The following is a 16,133-nucleotide window of genomic DNA, read 5'->3' on the forward strand; positions in this document are numbered from 1 at the left end:
GCAAGCAAATAATCTACTGAATTTATAAAGTTTTATTTATTCTACAAACTGGATAAATATCAATTGAATCTATTTTTTTTAATTAACATAACAAGTCATGTGACAGTGGTGTAATAAATTTATCCATCCACATTTCTTTAATATCCATAGACAAGATCGGTTTTCTAAATCCGTTGGAATCGATTTACTCGTATTTTAAATTCAAATCACAATCTCCCAAAGCCGTAAAACTAATATAAAAAAAAACCATTTCTGCAGACAGCTGTCTGTCATTCAACTGTCAATTGGAAAAAAGCGCGGGAAACGTTAAACTCGGCGGGTGTCTTTTTTAACTTTCCGATTTTATTTATAAATTTTCGCGTAATTGTGATCAGGAAAGTAGTTTTAGTGTAAATATTTATTAGTGTGTACGTATATTTTGTGTAGATAGTGTTATTTGAGCTGTTATTAGGTAAGTTTTTTCTCAATTTCGTCTCTCACCATGAACGATCCTCCTGACCCAGGGGGATCAGTTCCCCCTGTTTTTGATGAGTCTATCAGCTCTCCTGGACAGTCTTCTCCTTCAGTAGGATTTTATGTGACGGTAACAAATGATACAGATTCCGAAAATTCATTTACTGCTCCCCCCGCTCTCAAACGTAGTCACAAGAAAAGAAAACTTCATGGACAGGAAAAGAAAAAGGTTGATGGTCGTATGAGTAACCCTGATGACAAAACTCCTACAGTAGATCCTCCTACTCCCACTCCTATTGACCAGGATTTGCCAAATTCGGGCTCTGCTCCCGTCACTATTGGACGCAAGTTCTACAATAACTCTGATACGGCTCCATACATTGTCCACGTTCAGCGTAATCAATCGTCTCCCAGTGACGGCGTTTATTTGCATCCGGTAACTTTTGGGAACTTTCTAAAGAGACATAATTTTCACAACATTATTGATGGAAGCGTCAAGAGAATCGGACGAAACAAATGTTCAGTCTCATTTTCAGACTTCTCTCAGGCTAACTCATTTATGAGTCATCCTAAACTGGACTCTAATGATTTCAAGGCTTTTATCCCTACATTCAACGTCACTAGAATGGGACTTGTTCGTGGTGTTCCTGCTGAATGGTCCCCCGAAGAAGTCATAGAAAACATGTCAGTTCCAGTAGGATGTGGGAAAATAATAAAAGTGCGCAGACTGAATTTTAAATCTTTTAATAATGGTTCAGTTTCTTGGAAACCCTCTCAATCAGTTGTTGTAACATTTGACGGACAAACCTTACCAAAAAGAGTATTTATTTGCTACAATGCTTTACCAGTTGAATTGTATATCTTCCCTACAGTACAATGTTTTAATTGTTGCCGATTTGGTCATACAAAGGCCCAATGTAGGTCCCAGCCTCGCTGTTTTAAGTGTGGGCAGGCCCACATGGGAGATTCGTGCTCTGTTTATGAAGACCAAGCTTCCTGTTGTCTTTGCTCCGGTTTCCACTTTGCAACTAGCAAGTCATGCCCAGAATTCATCCGTCAGAAAAAAATTAAGTCTTATATGGCTGAAAATTCCATCTCATATGCAGAGGCTTCCAAGATTCACCCTCCAGCCTCAAAGTCCTATGCAGACGTGTTGTCCTCTAACCCTGAAAAACAAAGCTCTTTTAGTAAAAATATTCCTTATTATAACCCTAATTCTGGTCCTCCAAAAGCATCATCTTACAAAAAGACAGTCTTCATGACACCCCGTCCTTCTCCTTCACATTCTAAGGGTTATGATAAAGTGGCTCATAATAATTTAATACGTGACTATTCTTTCCCATCCCCAAGGGATGGATGTGCTATTAATAACCAACCTAAAGAAGATTCAGCAACAAATTTATCTAGTCTTATTATAACTTTGATTAATGTTTTTTCTCAGTGTAATATCAAATCACCGTCCAACGTCGCCCCTTTACTAGAAAGTTTAATTCGATTCCTTCAAAATGGCTGCGAAGGCAATGCAGTGGAACTGCCGGAGTATCATCAGCAAAAAGAGTGACTTTTTTCACATGATTAATAAGTTTGAGCCTTTCGTTTTTGCTCTGGCAGAAACTTGGCTTAAACCTAACCAAAAGTTGAAAGTTAATGGCTATAATTCTATCAGGGAAGACCGGGTTGATGGATATGGTGGGGTAGCCATATTTATCAACAAGTCTGTCCCTTTTAATACAATTTCTATCCCTAACCATAGTATTGATTTGTCTATTGTAGCAATAAGTATTTATAATTTTTGTTTAGTGTCTATATACATTCCTCATCCCTGTTCTTCTATCTTATCTGAAATTGATCAAATAATATCATCTTTACCTAAACCTTTGATTATTCTAGGAGATTTCAACTGTCACCATCGAGCATGGGGCAGTTCTATTTCAAATAACTATGGTGAAATGTTACTTGACATCATTGATAATCATAACTTGTGTACATTAAATACAGGATCTCCTACTCGTTTGACCAGTCCAGGCCAAAGTCAAAGTGCTGTTGATCTGTCAATATGTTCCCCTAGCCTAGCTTCACTGTTATCTTGGCAAACACTCCCTTCATCATATGGCAGTGACCACTACCCCATTTTAATTACCTTTCCATTTAATAGTCCTTTAACTTCTAAATATGTTCCACAACTGAAACATAGACTTCCAGATAGGACCAGCAATGCGTGGAATACATTTAAAGAAGGTGTTGAGAACAATCTCCCCTCTCTTCCAATTGTTTCATCTGGTAATGAATCCACCTGCGCTACATCCTTTACCAATCTATTAGTAGAGTCCGCAAATAAAGCTTTTCCTTTAAAAAAACTAAATCATAAGTTGCCCCCGCAACCATGGTGGGACAGTGATTGTACAGAGGCCATAAAAAAAAGAAAGACTGCCGAGCGTAAATATAAAGCTAATATGACCAATGAAAATTTTTCAGAATTAAGTAAGGTAACAGAAGAATCTCGTGAACTTTTTAAAAAGAAAAAATTCGAGAGTTGGAGAAAGTTCTGCTTATCAATTTCCCCTGAAACCCCATCTTCAATAGTATGGCAAAACATTCGTCGATTTAAATCTGGCATGACAGAGTCTTCTCGCCCATCTATCCCACTAGAAATCGCTGGTGCTTTCGTTGACAAACTAGCTCCACCATGGGTCCCTCAAAAACTGTACCTAACTTCGCCAGTCCCAGACCCTGTGTCTGCCATTGACCGGCCATTTTCACTGTTTGAACTTAAGGGAATCATACAAAACGTTTCTGATTCGTCTCCAGGTGCAGATGGTATCCCGTATTCCTTCTTTCATAACTTAGATGATCAAGTACTCTCATATTATTTGGAAATCATCAATTCAATTGCGATGACAGGTAGTGACGTCCCTCTGTCATGGAAGTTTCAAAAAGTGTTGCCAATCCTTAAACCAAATAAGTCCCCGTCAGACCCATCTTCGTATCGCCCAATAGTTCTTTCCTCAGTATTAATAAAACTAGCTGAACACCTAATTAAAAATCGACTCGAATGGTTTCTTGAATGTAATGATTTGCTTGCCGATAGTCAATTTGGTTTTAGAAAGGGAAAAAGTACCATGGATAGTATCAGTATACTCATTACAGATATCCGGCTTGCTTTTTCTGATAATCAATCGGTTGTAGCAGCTTTTCTAGATGTAAACACAGCATATGATAACGTCCTAATCCCGATATTGCTTAATAAACTTTATTCTCTAAATGTCCCTACAATGTTATGCAATCTTATTATAAATATTTTATATGAAAGGTGTCTAGATCTGTCACAAGGTGACTCTACGTTCAAGCGCACTTGCTGGAAAGGCCTTCCACAAGGTTCTGTCCTTAGTCCTTTGCTGTATAATGTTTACACTCACGATCTAGCATCATCAATCTCTAATAATTGCAATATAAAAATTCTCCAATATGCTGATGACTTGTTGTTGTATAATATTAATAAAAAAATAGATGAAGCTGCGACAACTCTGACATTCTCATTATCAAATTTAAAATCTTGGCTTGATAAAAATGGTTTAAACTTAACCGCAAACAAAAGTGCCATAGTAGTTTTTTCCAGATCTAAGAACCCTCCACCTGTTCAAATTACATATGATATTGATGTTATCCCTGTTAAACCTTTTCACAAATTTCTGGGAATAATTCTTGATTCGAAACTGACTGGACGCCAGCATTGTGAGTATATAGTAGAAAAATGTGAAAAAAGGGTAAATCTGCTTAGATGCCTATCTGGTGTATGGTGGGGAGCTCACCCTTATTCAATGAAACTTATTTACAATGCTCTCATTAGAAGTGTTTTAGACTACGGTACATTCCTTCTAGAGCCTGGTAACAAATCAGCTTTTAGAAAACTAGATCTTATTCAATCTAAAGCCCTTAGAATTGTAACAGGAGCAATGAAAAGTAGTCCAGTAAATGCACTTCAAGTTGAATGTTGTGATCCCCCTCTCAAATTTAGAAGGCAGTTCCTATGTGACAAATTTTTATTTCGTACATTCTATTTTTCTAATCATCAGCTTTTACCAAAACTGCAATGTTTGTCTGAAAAAGTTGTCGTTTCAAACTATTGGAAACATAAAACTGTTCCTTATCTTTTACAGAGTTACAGTAAATTAATGTCTCTCTCCTCCCCTATTCATCGATCAAAATACTTACCACTGTTTCATTGCAACATTGAGTCTCTTTTAACCCCTATCAACATCTCTTTTCTTCCTATTGATAAGCAAGACATAAATATAGTTACTAAATTTCATGAAATTTTAGACACACAGTTTTCTGGTTTTCATCATATTTACACAGATGCTTCCAAACATTCCTGTACAGAAACTACTGGAGTGGGAATTTTCCACTCACAGTATAAAATTGTCCAAAAAGTCAAATTTCCTCCTGAAACCTCCGTCTTTACGGGGGAATGCTATGGCCTTTTGAGAGCAATAGAATATGTCAAATTGTATAAACTTGATAATACTGTAATTTTCACTGATTCCATGAGTGCACTTCATACTTTAAAGCATTTTCCATTCAAGTCCAGAACCCAATTCCCTGTTATATATGATATTAGAAAAGAATTTCATGAGTGTACTTTACTTGGTCTGAATGTTTGTTTCGTTTGGATTCCTGGTCACAGCGGGATTAGAGGCAACGAAATTGCTGATCGTCTTGCAAATGAGGCGGTAACCTGTGGAGATATGTATCCGTATCAGAATTATTGTCATGATCTGTTGTCTTTGCCTAAACTATCTCTTATATCTTCTTGGCAATCGGATTGGGAAGATAGTAGTAAATCGAAAGGTTATCTTTTTTCACTCCTTCAACCACAAATTCCTGTAAAACCTTGGTTTTTTAAATTAAAATTTGACAAATGTGTAACCTCTATTATCATACGTCTGAGATTGGGTCACACATGTGCACCCTCTCACCTTGCCAGGTTGCACATCATTAATGATGATTTGTGCGAGTGCGGTTATGATTCAGGCACCATCAATCACATTTTCTTTTCTTGTCCCAATTATGATCGATCTGATTTCATCCAAAAACTTACCTCTTTGCATATTCCCTTCCCGACTTCCATAATGTCTCTCCTGTTTCACAAAGATGTTCATGTATATAATTGTATAGCCTCTTTTATTTCTGTAAATAGTTTAAAGTTATGATGTTTATAAACTTAATTTTTATTTATGTGTATAATAATGTTTATTTTCCCTGTTTTATATCCTTATTTTCCTGATCCAAATCCTTTCCAAATTCCGATATTAGGCAATTTTCCTCAATTCCCGTTTCCCCGTTTTTAACTCGACACTGGCAAAAGGCATAGCGTAGCCATAAAAAAAAAAAAAAAAAAAAAAAAAAAAAAAAAAAAAAAAAAAAAAAAACTGTCAATTGAGCTGTCAACTGTCAGCTTTGTCATCTGTCATTTTCTAATGAAACTTCGTCGAGTCGAGGCGTACTTTTTTGTTCACATTTTATTTCATGGAGAAGCTTGTTGAAATAAAATACTACAAGATTTTAGTAAAACATTTACTAAGTTTTCCATATAACAATATAATTTATTAGTAAGTATATGGATTCTCGCGATGGAGATTGATGAAACTGAACATGTCGGCTCCAACGGCGACGTTTTCGTCCATCGGTTGAAAAAGCTAACTGACGAAGAAAAGCAACGCCTGGAAAGCCAGAACCTCAGGCTAATTCCCGAAGCGAAGGCTGCTAAACTGGAACGTGATGCGAAACGTCACTGGGACATATTCTACAAGCGGAACGAGACGAAATTCTTTCGTGACCGGCATTGGACCACGCGTGAGTTTCAGGAGCTCATTAACTTCGACCCGGAACAGAGAATCGTTTATTTGGAGCTTGGTTGTGGCGTTGGAAATATGATATTTCCGTTAGTCCAGGAAGGATTCTCGAATTTTCATTTCTACGCGTGTGATTTTTCCCCACGTGCAGTGGATTTTGTGAAGGCAAATCCTTTGTTTGACGCTAGTAGAATGAAGGCGTTTTGCGCTGATCTGACGACGGAGGATTTGTTTGAGAACGTGGAAGAGAACAGTGTGGATATAGCTAGCTTGATATTCGTGTTGTCGGCTATACAGCCTTTGGCGTGGCCGCAAGTCGCTATAGTAGCGTTCAAGGCGCTTCGTCCGGGCGGCGTGCTTTTGTTCAGAGATTACGGCAGGTATGACATGGCGCAGTTGCGCTTTAAACCTGGCCATAAGATTGCAGACAACTTCTACATGAGGCAAGATGGTACAAGGTATGCATTCTGTCTTTCAATTATATTTTTATCGATGTATTTTCAGCCACGTTTCTAATAATCAAATCCTATTGTTTCAGGAGTTATTACTTTACTGAAGAAGAACTGATGAACCTGTTTAGAGAAGCTGGATTTGAAATACTCATGAACACGTATGTGCAACGTCGCACTGTAAATTTCAAGGAAGGCATTGATGTGCCCCGCATATTTGTTCAAGGAAAATACAGAAAACCTGTAGGTAAGAAAGTCTTTCTTCTTTTTAATCATGGAAAATATGTGCTAATGTAAATTTACACTAAGAAAATGTTAATTGCAAATGATGAAAAGTGCTAACCATTGAAAAAAGATGATTTGCATGTATATTAGCTCTATCTGACCAATCTAAAACTCCAAGTATTCATTTTGAACAAAAAATACACATATTTCTCTAACCTATTTGTTTCTTTTACAGGCTGAATGAGAAGAAAATCTTCAGAATGCTGGATTTCAGATTATGGTAAGTTCATAACTTCTTTTTTCAATCAACTTCTATCATCAGGGCTCTAACATGGTGCTTTCTTGCTAAATCATTGTTTCTTTTTCACTAACATAAAAATAATTGTATGTAATTACGGTGTATGTTACAGCCTTGAAGTTTATATTGATTTTCACCCACATTTACTTTTAATTTAACTATCTCTAAGCATTGTCTTTGGTCACTTGTATTCTTTTGTGTGTAAATAAGTAAATAATTGTAAATGTTGGTGAAAATCTTATTTCATGATGATATAGCAGTGCAGCTGAAAACCCTCAGTTGTCTCACAATCGGTTTATATTAGAGTAGGGCACCTATCATTAAATTGTAACTTTTAATTTCTTTCTTTAGTCTTTTGCATTGAGACTAGTTTCCAAATTGTAGCCAGGGTGTCCACATTCTGGAAAGTCAGGGAAAGTCAGGGAAAAGTCAGGGAAGCTCATAGCAGTCAGGGAAAGTCAGTGAAATAGAGGGGTCACCTGGAAAGTCAGGGAAACATTGAGATTTTGTCTACCAAAACACTGTTTGTCTCCCGAAATTTCTCAGTGATTGTAAAATGAGGGATTTAATTAATTTATGCTCTAGAAAGACCTTTGATCTTGACTAGCGAAGCATTTTTTTTTTCAGGTTTGGAGTGATCTACTATATGAATTTGTTTTTAGTCATAATTATATTACTCCTTTTTAGTTTTTTATCTAATGAAGTGGATTGATCTAAATTATGACATAATTTTGTTCATAATTAGATTATTACTTTCATATAGGTTTTTTTTCAGGATTAGAGTGATCTATGTTATGATTTTTTTTGTCATAACTAGATTACTCCTTTTTGTTTTAATAGTTGTACTTTTTTGTTTCAGTAAAATGATATATTTTCTATTGTCGATGTGAAAGTGCAACTTATAACTTATGTTTATTTTTATTTTTTTTTATAATTATTTATTGAGTGCAGACTAGTGAGCAGTTCACTGTGAGTGCTATTAATACAGGGTGGAAACGATAAGTGATCTCATTCGATTATTTCTAAACTACACAAGATATCGAAAAACTGCTTACTGATCTTGAAAGTGCTTCACGAGCTCTTTCAAACGATATCAGTAATAGGTGACAGAATTAACTGGATCTATCCGAAAAGTCAACGTGTCCCAAAATTCAAGGATAAGCCGGCGCCGCAGGATGGACAATATGGACATAGTCATGACTACTTTAGGAAAAATAAGGAAAAAAATCTATCTCAATTATTTTTTAAGTTACACAATAAATTACGAATTTTTTCGAATATTGACACCCCTTATGATATTTTACATTACCATTACCACGACCACCATTTTTCAAATATTTCTGTTTTTTTGTTTGTATCGGCAACTTAAGTAGTGTTGCTGTCCACCCAAACTCTTAAAACCCCCAGAATCCTTGCAGTTTTTACACAAAAGTTAATCAAAATATTTTATTTCCTTAAAATTTTGAACGATTTTTACTTTCACTTCACTTTTACTCATCGTTTTGTAAAAAAAAAGTATGAATGTTACTGTAAAAGCTCGAATTGCAGTAAATCCTAAGATATTCCAGTAAAACCTAAGATCTACCAATTCCTAATGGTAAATGTCCCAAAAGGTTTGCGATTCGAACTCTTACCACCATTTCGTTGGTAAATCTTAGGATTTACATTAATGGCACGGTAAATGTTGAAAAACAAAACATGTCATTTGTATTTCTTTGTTAAATTCCAAATAGAGAACTACTGATTCAGTTAGATAGATATGATAGAGATTGAGATATTCAGAGATATACGTTATTAGCGTTCCGTAGCATGGCAAAAAACGGAACCCTTATAGATTAGTCATGTCTGTCTGTCCGTCTGTCCATCCGTATGTCACAGCCATTTTTTTCCGAAACTATAAGAGCTATACTGTTGAAACTTGGTAGATGTATTCTGTGAACCGCATTAAGATTTTAATGTAAAAATAAAAAAAACAATAATATATATTCGGGGCTCCCCATACTTAGAACTGAAACTCAAAAATTTCTTCTTCAACTTCTAAAATAAGTAAATGAAAAATCTAAAAAAAACATAATGATGTACCTACATTACTATAAAAACTACCAACGAAAATTGTTTTGAACGAGATCTAGTAAGTAGTTTTTTTTAATACCTCGTAAATCGTAAAGCGTAATCTTTCATACAAATAACTTAAATTAAAAAAAAAAAATTTCATAAATCAATGGTACGGAACCCTTTGTGCGTGAGTCCGACACGCACTTGGCCGGTTTTACAAAATAATTTAAATACTTAAGTTGTTATAGTTTGTACTTATTACTATCATATGATACCTTTATAATACTATGTACCTGTTTTGTCTAATACTTAGTTGATTACAGTAAGTAATCAAGAATTACTCATTGTTTTATTCCTAAAACCAACATCTACCAGCTGACAGAGGTAAAACCTAGCATATACTAAATTCTAATGGTAAAAGCTCGAAAAAATCGTCGTATTTTCAGAAATACAGTAGAATCCCGATTATCCGGATCAATTAAAACCAGGGGTGGTCCGGATAATCGAAAATCCGGATAATCGATTTCAAAGTAAAATCAAACAATAATTAACTTTTTACAATAGAAAGGGTTTTGAATACATCATTTTAGAGTCTAAAAATCTAAATTTTAGACCATTGGTCATCCATTTCTTTTAACAATGAACCAAAAAGACGTCCGTATCATGTTACGGTGGCGGCGCCTTCGGTTTTTATGGGTCCAGATCCTGAATCGGTAATTAGAAACCATGAAGAATGAGTCCGGATAATCGGATATCCGGATAATCGAAGTCCGGATAATCGAGATTCTACTGTACTTACATTTACCAACTCATGTCGGTAAATCCTAAGACTTACACTTAAATCTTAAGATTAACCGTAGTTCGAGCTTTTACAGTAACATGAACACTACTGCGGCAAGTTTTTTATAAAGTTGACGCAACTATCCAAGATTCCAAAATGGTATAATACTCTAAGAAGTCTAGTCGCAAAAAATATATTTTTAAAAGCACTTCGCTTGTTAGTTAGTATGGGATAAATCTTGCAACTGAATTTAAAACCAGTTCTCCTCAACCGATTGAGCTGAAATTTGGTATACTTATGTAAGTACGATGAAAATGCAATATTATGGTACCATTGAGCTGAAACTGGAGGTGGCCACAGGAACTTCTAAACGAAACGGCGGAATTGCATCTAGTTTGGGTTCGTTGGATTTGTCTTTTAGAGCACTTTAGTGCTAGATGATGTCCAGGGTCCTGATGATGAAGTCAATTATAATTTTCAAACGAAGTCAAGCTTGTTTTTAAAAAAGTTTTTTTTTTATTACAACTTTATTTTAAACTTTTTAGTTTTTTCTCAATCTCATGGCCTAAGTGCTCGGGAAGACAAATCCAACGAACCCAAACTCGATAAGCTTCCGCCGTTTCGTTTAGGACTTCCTATGGCCAGCTCCTGCCACCTCTTGACTTCATCATCAGGACCCTGGACATCATCTAGCATTAAAGTGCTTGAAAAGACAAGTCCAACGAACCCAAACTAGATGCAATTCCGCCGTTTCGTTAAGAGTTCCTATCTCAATGTCTCTCTGACTCTGACTCTATCAAGCTCAATGGTACCATAATATTGCATTGTCATCGTACTTACACAAGTATACCAAATTTCAGCTCAATTGATTAAGGAGAACTGGTTTTAAATTCAGTTGTAAGATTTATCCCATACTAACTAACAAGCGAAATGCTTGTAAAAATGGTACGCATATCTTTTTTGCGACTAGGTTTCTTAGAGTACCATTTTTTAATCTTGGATAGTTGCGTCAACTTTAAAAAAACTTGCCGCAGTAGTGTTCATACTTTTTTTTTTACAAAACGATGAGTCAAAATGGAGTGAAAGTAAAAATCGTTCAAAATTTTAAGGAAATAAAATATTTTGATTAACTTTTGTGTAAAAACTGCAAGGATTCTGGGGGTTTTAAGAGTTGGGGTGAACAGCAGCACTACTTAAGTTGCCGATATAAACAGAAAACCAGGAATTATTGAAAAATTGTGGTCGTGGTAATGTAAAATATCATAAGGTGTGTCAATTTTCGTTGAATTTCATCATTTATTGTGTAAGTTAAAAAATAATTGAGATAGATTTTTTTCCTTATTTTTCCTAAAGTAGTCATGACTATGTCCATCCTGTGGCGTCGGCTTACCCTTGAATTTTGGGACACGTTGTAGGTATACATAGATGGTCAGGGAATTTTGAAAAAAATGTCAGGGAAAGTCAGGGAAAAGTCAGGGAATTTTTTCGAACATTTGCAGTGGACACCCTGGTAGCGTAGGGCCACTGATTGTGAGATCTGATGCATAAAACATGCTTTTATAAGCTCTCTGAAACATATTTAAAAATAATTCTTGCATATTTTTAGAATGAACATGCTTAATAAGTATTTTTTTTTATTTTCAGGTATTTTTTCCGCTCCACTGTATCAGTAACGGAATGGACAGGTGAGTGTTCATATACCTTAATAGAAATTACTTAGTTATAAAGCCATTAATTAAAGCAATTGATGGTATTTTTAAATTACCTACTCCCATCTAAATGATGACTTCATAGTTCATCTGAACACTTTGATGCATAACACTTGCAATGTCTTTCGCTCCTATCTGACTCTTATAAACTTAGTAATAAATATCAATTGTTTCAAAAGCGATATTAATTTGTTTATTCCCTTTTTCACAGGAATCTTCAGGCTTCTTCCACAGAAATGTTCACAAGCCAACAAACAGTCTACTCAGCAAAATGCTTGCAACTGCTGCTAGGTAAATATTTTAATCATTATTTCTTTCATACGGTAGCAATTTTCATCTAGTTTTTAACGAAATTATTGAATGATGACTTCATAGTTCATCTGAACACTTTGATGCATACCTTTGCAATGTCTTTCGCTCCTATCTGATGGCAATCTTCTGATTCTTTTAAAGCTTTGAACCTTGATTGGACTTGACCAATTGTATATTTTTCCAGGTATCTCACGTGACAGCTTCATGATGATGATGATTTAAATGACAACCCAAGATATTAAAAGGTAATACTTTTAGCAGAAAGGCAATACTTATAATTAAATACAAAATATTATGTAATAAAATGATGATTTTTGATAGGGACATCTGATTATAATGCTGTTAACATAACTATCCCTCCTGATTCAGTGACAGAATTCAACAAATTTCTTTTTAAACAGTGCATTATTCTCAATGGTGTCTTGTTTTTGTTTGTAGGTGTAGCCTGATATTGAAAAACATCACAAACCAGTCTCTTTAATGGAAAGGTAAGTGTAACATTAAAACTAAATAAAATTTACTGTCTGTGAGCACCATCAAATGATGAATTTTGATAGGGACATCTGAAACTGATGCTGTTAACATAAACTATCTCTACTGATTTTATTTTTATTACGAACTGAATACTAATTTCCATTACACTCTTTTAATTTACGATTCTCTTTTACAGGTAATGAAAAACTGATGGAGTTTCCAAGTGATGGTGATGAAAGTAATAAGGTAAGTTTTATTTTTCACCTAAGGGGGCGTCCATAAATTACGTGAGACAATTTTGGCTATTTTTCAACCCCCCCGCCCCCCTTGGTAAGATTTGGTGAGATTTTGCCTGACCCCCTCCCCCACCCCCTAATCTCACGTGATATTTAAAAAATCCGCAATTTAATAGTTTTGGAGTAATTTAACTGAGAAAGTTTATTTTTGTGTGCTTAGTGCGAGTTTGCATTTAACGTTGTCGCTAACGAGTGCATCAAAAAGATCTATAAATGTATATTGTCATTTTTTACGCAGTTTTAGTTTTAGTAGTAGTTTTAGTTGTGTTTTACGCAGTCGCTAGCGGATGACAAATTGATGTAAACTCGCACTAAACCTAGGTACTGATTACGAATAGATCCAGAAAAACACGTGTAGTGGCAGCGGTTAGTACTAGGGTCACATTGTTTTTTTTTACAGAAGTACCTAGCCTAATTATTGTTCCTTTCTACAACCTGTAACGCCCCTGGGTCTGCGGGTGTCTATGGGCGACGGTAATCACTTACCATCAGGTGATCCGTCTGCTCGTTTGCCTCCTATCACATAAAAAAAAAAAAAAAAAAAAAACACTATTAATCTAGCACAGTGTTTTTCAACCTGTGGGTCGCGACCCCCTGGGGGGTCAGTTAAGTGACCCCTATGGTAACACAATAACAGGAATTTTGTTTTCATAGGGGCCACTTAAAAATTAGGTATTGATGTTGAAAATGGGCATTAAACCCAGTTTTCTGGCAAACTCTATTTCTCTATTTCTTGCGGAAAAAATTACGTGATATTTCCCGAGACCCCCCCTCTCCCCCACGTGAGATTTAGTGAGGTTTTTGTTGACCCCCCCTCCCCCCTAAAAGTCTCACGTAATTTATGGACGCCCCCTAAGGGTTTTAAAAAAAAAATTAACATCGGAATCTTTTTGTCTTCAAATGATGACTTGACCTTCAGGTCTCCCTCAACAGAGCGAACCCATACAACCATGTTGACCAACCAAACACGTCTGATCACTAACTCAACTGTCAATTTTATCATTTTACACTTATCACGGAGTTGTTAATTCCCTACTGCTTTGTTCTAGGTGGGAATGAACAGGTGATACAGAAAAAAACATTGGAGTAAATTATTTAAATTAATGTAAGTAATAAGTTTTTATCTTTAAGGACTTTGTGGCGATGCAATAGCGATTCTTTCGCGAGTTTGCATCGATACAGTCGCGCTGCTGTAGCGCTAGACTAACGCGTGTTAGTAGCGATGCTGTACTACAAATAGTCGCCGTGCCTTTTAAGCAAATGCCACATTTGTTGAAAATTCAAGTTGACTTTCAAATGATGACTTGACCTTCAGGTCTCCCTCAACAGAGCGAACCCATACAACCATGTTGACCAACCAAACGCGTCTGATCTTTAAATCCTACTCATACAATGTTACATACCTGTCACACAAATACTAATAATTGTTATACTTTTTTCTAGATGCTAGTGGATGATGTGACTGTACACTGATACTGGGAGATACAGAGACAACTCAACAGTCAAATGTGTAAGTAACTTCATTTGATATTCCTAAAGTAGTGTTGTTTCTCAATGGTTTGAAGCCATACCAAATTCTAACAATTTAAAAAATTCATCTAATATTCGTGGACCAAATATTTGCTCATAAAACTCATATATTTTTGCAAATAGGCTTTTAACAAGCATTTTTACACGTCCCAGTATTAACCCTACCACTGCTTCGGGACAATAAATGGGGAATGCTGAGAAAAAGCTGCACAGATTGTAATGCTGACAAAAGTTTAATATTTGTATATTACTTCAAAATGATGACTAGACCTTCAGGTCTCCCTCAACAGAGCGAACCCAAACCACCATGTTGACCAACCAAACACGTCTGATCACTTACTAAACTGTCAATTATCATTTTACATTATCACAAATATAAAAATTTACTAATTATCTTGTTCTAGATGGAAATGGAAAATGCGGATGGGTGATGCGCACATTAGAAGGCGTTGGAAGTAATGTGTAGTGTAAGTATCTTTATTATGTACTGCTTACAGTTAATTTAAAGCCTGGTTTCCAGCGCGTGTTTTGCTCTACACAATCAACAAAAACATCTCAACATTCAACAAAATTGCCTACAAAAAATATTTAATTTTTTGTTGATTGTGTAGGACAAAAACACGCTGTAGACCCGGCTTTATAGTTTTCTAACACCAATTTAAGTTGACTTTCAAATGATGACTTGACCTTCAGGTCTCCCTCAACAGAGCGAACCCATACAACCATGTTGACCAACCAAACGCGTCTGATCACATACAAATGTCCAACAAATCATGTTAAAAACTATTTTAGATTTTTAATCCGAAGTTATTTCTCCACAGGTATGAAGAAACTAGTTGCAGATCAATGAAGACTTGACTATCAAAACTCATTTTATCAAGGTACATATAAAAGCTTTTTTTTTAGATATAACCCTTATTAGTGTCCTACTCGCAACGCCATTTACTGACCATGTAGTTTGGTAACACGGAAAATGTCCAATCTTTGAGTATTTTTAGTTTACTGCTTACTGTCTGAACATTCAGAGGAACTCTTTTAAATAAGAACTTCCTTTACAAACAGACAGAGATCAAAGTGGTCAAAACTGCTGGGGTTTGGGCCTCTGTGCCTGCTTCAGTTATATAGATTCACGACACTGCTTTTTATTATGTATATTACTCTACCAAAATACTTACTACACAAATATTAATATTTTTTTCATTATTTCAGGTACTACTGGAAGGACCCAATCGCTAAGAAAGAACCTTAGCTTCAATGTAAACACAACAAATAATCACTACAATATTAGTAACTGTATTTTCATCTTTTGGTCCCTATCAATAAAAACTACCTACTCATAATGATTGTCTCATTGCCATCTTCCCCGCCTAGAAAGTCCAATACTCCTCACATAGTTTCCCACAACACTTAGCAGTGTTTCCGTCGTCACACAATGTTGAGAATCTCAAACATAGAATCAAAATCAAAAAATCAAAATCAAAAAATATTTATTCAGTTTAGACCACAAGTGGCACTTATGAACGTCAATAGAAAATAATAAAAAAAGAAAAAGGTAGCCCTTATGGGGCACTTTACATGTCTCCTTATCTTTTGGGCCCTACCAGCGCTTCGAGACAAACATATGGCAAGTGCTGAGAATAAACGCCGGAACAAACTCAGTCACCACTTATTGCCAGGAATTATCTAACGGTAAGAATAG

At 35.6% G+C, this 16,133-nt stretch overlaps 1 protein-coding gene, 2 long non-coding RNA genes and 2 other non-coding genes across 7 annotated transcripts; 4 read left to right on the forward strand and 1 right to left on the reverse strand.

Annotated features, from left to right (window-relative positions):
* Window positions 1-1,181: 1,181 nt before the first annotated feature.
* Window positions 1,182-5,861, reverse strand: LOC135079510 (uncharacterized). Of its 2 annotated transcripts, XR_010258813.1 has the most exons (3): window positions 5,552-5,861; window positions 5,098-5,188; window positions 1,182-1,619 (listed from the first exon to the last, which is right to left on the reverse strand). It is a non-coding gene; the product is annotated as an uncharacterized LOC135079510 (long non-coding RNA). The 2 variants fall into 2 exon arrangements; XR_010258812.1 differs by lacking the exons at window positions 5,098-5,188; window positions 5,552-5,861 and adding an exon at window positions 3,162-4,622.
* On the forward strand, window positions 4,618-15,774 carry LOC135079524 (uncharacterized). 2 transcript variants are annotated; one of them, XR_010258816.1, is made up of 5 exons: window positions 4,618-4,627; window positions 14,348-14,414; window positions 14,839-14,901; window positions 15,256-15,315; window positions 15,644-15,774. It is a non-coding gene; the product is annotated as an uncharacterized LOC135079524 (long non-coding RNA). The 2 variants fall into 2 exon arrangements; XR_010258815.1 differs by lacking the exon at window positions 4,618-4,627 and adding an exon at window positions 12,803-12,854.
* On the forward strand, window positions 5,908-12,148 carry LOC135079493 (tRNA N(3)-methylcytidine methyltransferase METTL6). Its single transcript, XM_063974152.1, has 5 exons — window positions 5,908-6,763; window positions 6,844-7,001; window positions 7,215-7,259; window positions 11,758-11,798; window positions 12,034-12,148. Exons 1-3 carry the CDS (start codon window positions 6,084-6,086, stop codon window positions 7,217-7,219), a joined length of 843 nt encoding a protein of 280 aa, XP_063830222.1. The 5' UTR covers window positions 5,908-6,083; the 3' UTR covers window positions 7,220-7,259; window positions 11,758-11,798; window positions 12,034-12,148.
* LOC135087213 (small nucleolar RNA snR60/Z15/Z230/Z193/J17) lies at window positions 11,888-11,969 on the forward strand. The gene has a single exon (XR_010260713.1). It is a non-coding gene; the product is annotated as a small nucleolar RNA snR60/Z15/Z230/Z193/J17 (small nucleolar RNA).
* On the forward strand, window positions 12,174-12,258 carry LOC135087205 (small nucleolar RNA snR60/Z15/Z230/Z193/J17). Its single transcript, XR_010260712.1, has one exon. It is a non-coding gene; the product is annotated as a small nucleolar RNA snR60/Z15/Z230/Z193/J17 (small nucleolar RNA).
* Window positions 15,775-16,133: the final 359 nt, after the last annotated feature.

Source organism: Ostrinia nubilalis, chromosome 2 (assembly GCF_963855985.1).
Source record: "Ostrinia nubilalis chromosome 2, ilOstNubi1.1, whole genome shotgun sequence".
Taxonomy (NCBI): domain Eukaryota; kingdom Metazoa; phylum Arthropoda; class Insecta; order Lepidoptera; family Crambidae; genus Ostrinia; species Ostrinia nubilalis.

Bases quoted from the DNA above. Each gene is read 5' to 3' on its own strand.
- LOC135079493 (XM_063974152.1), top strand. From the start codon at position 6,084: ATGGAGATTGATGAAACTGAACATGTCGGCTCCAACGGCGACGTTTTC. The intron at 6,764-6,843 runs GTATGCATTCTG...CTATTGTTTCAG, and splicing joins ATGAGGCAAGATGGTACAAG to GAGTTATTACTTTACTGAAG.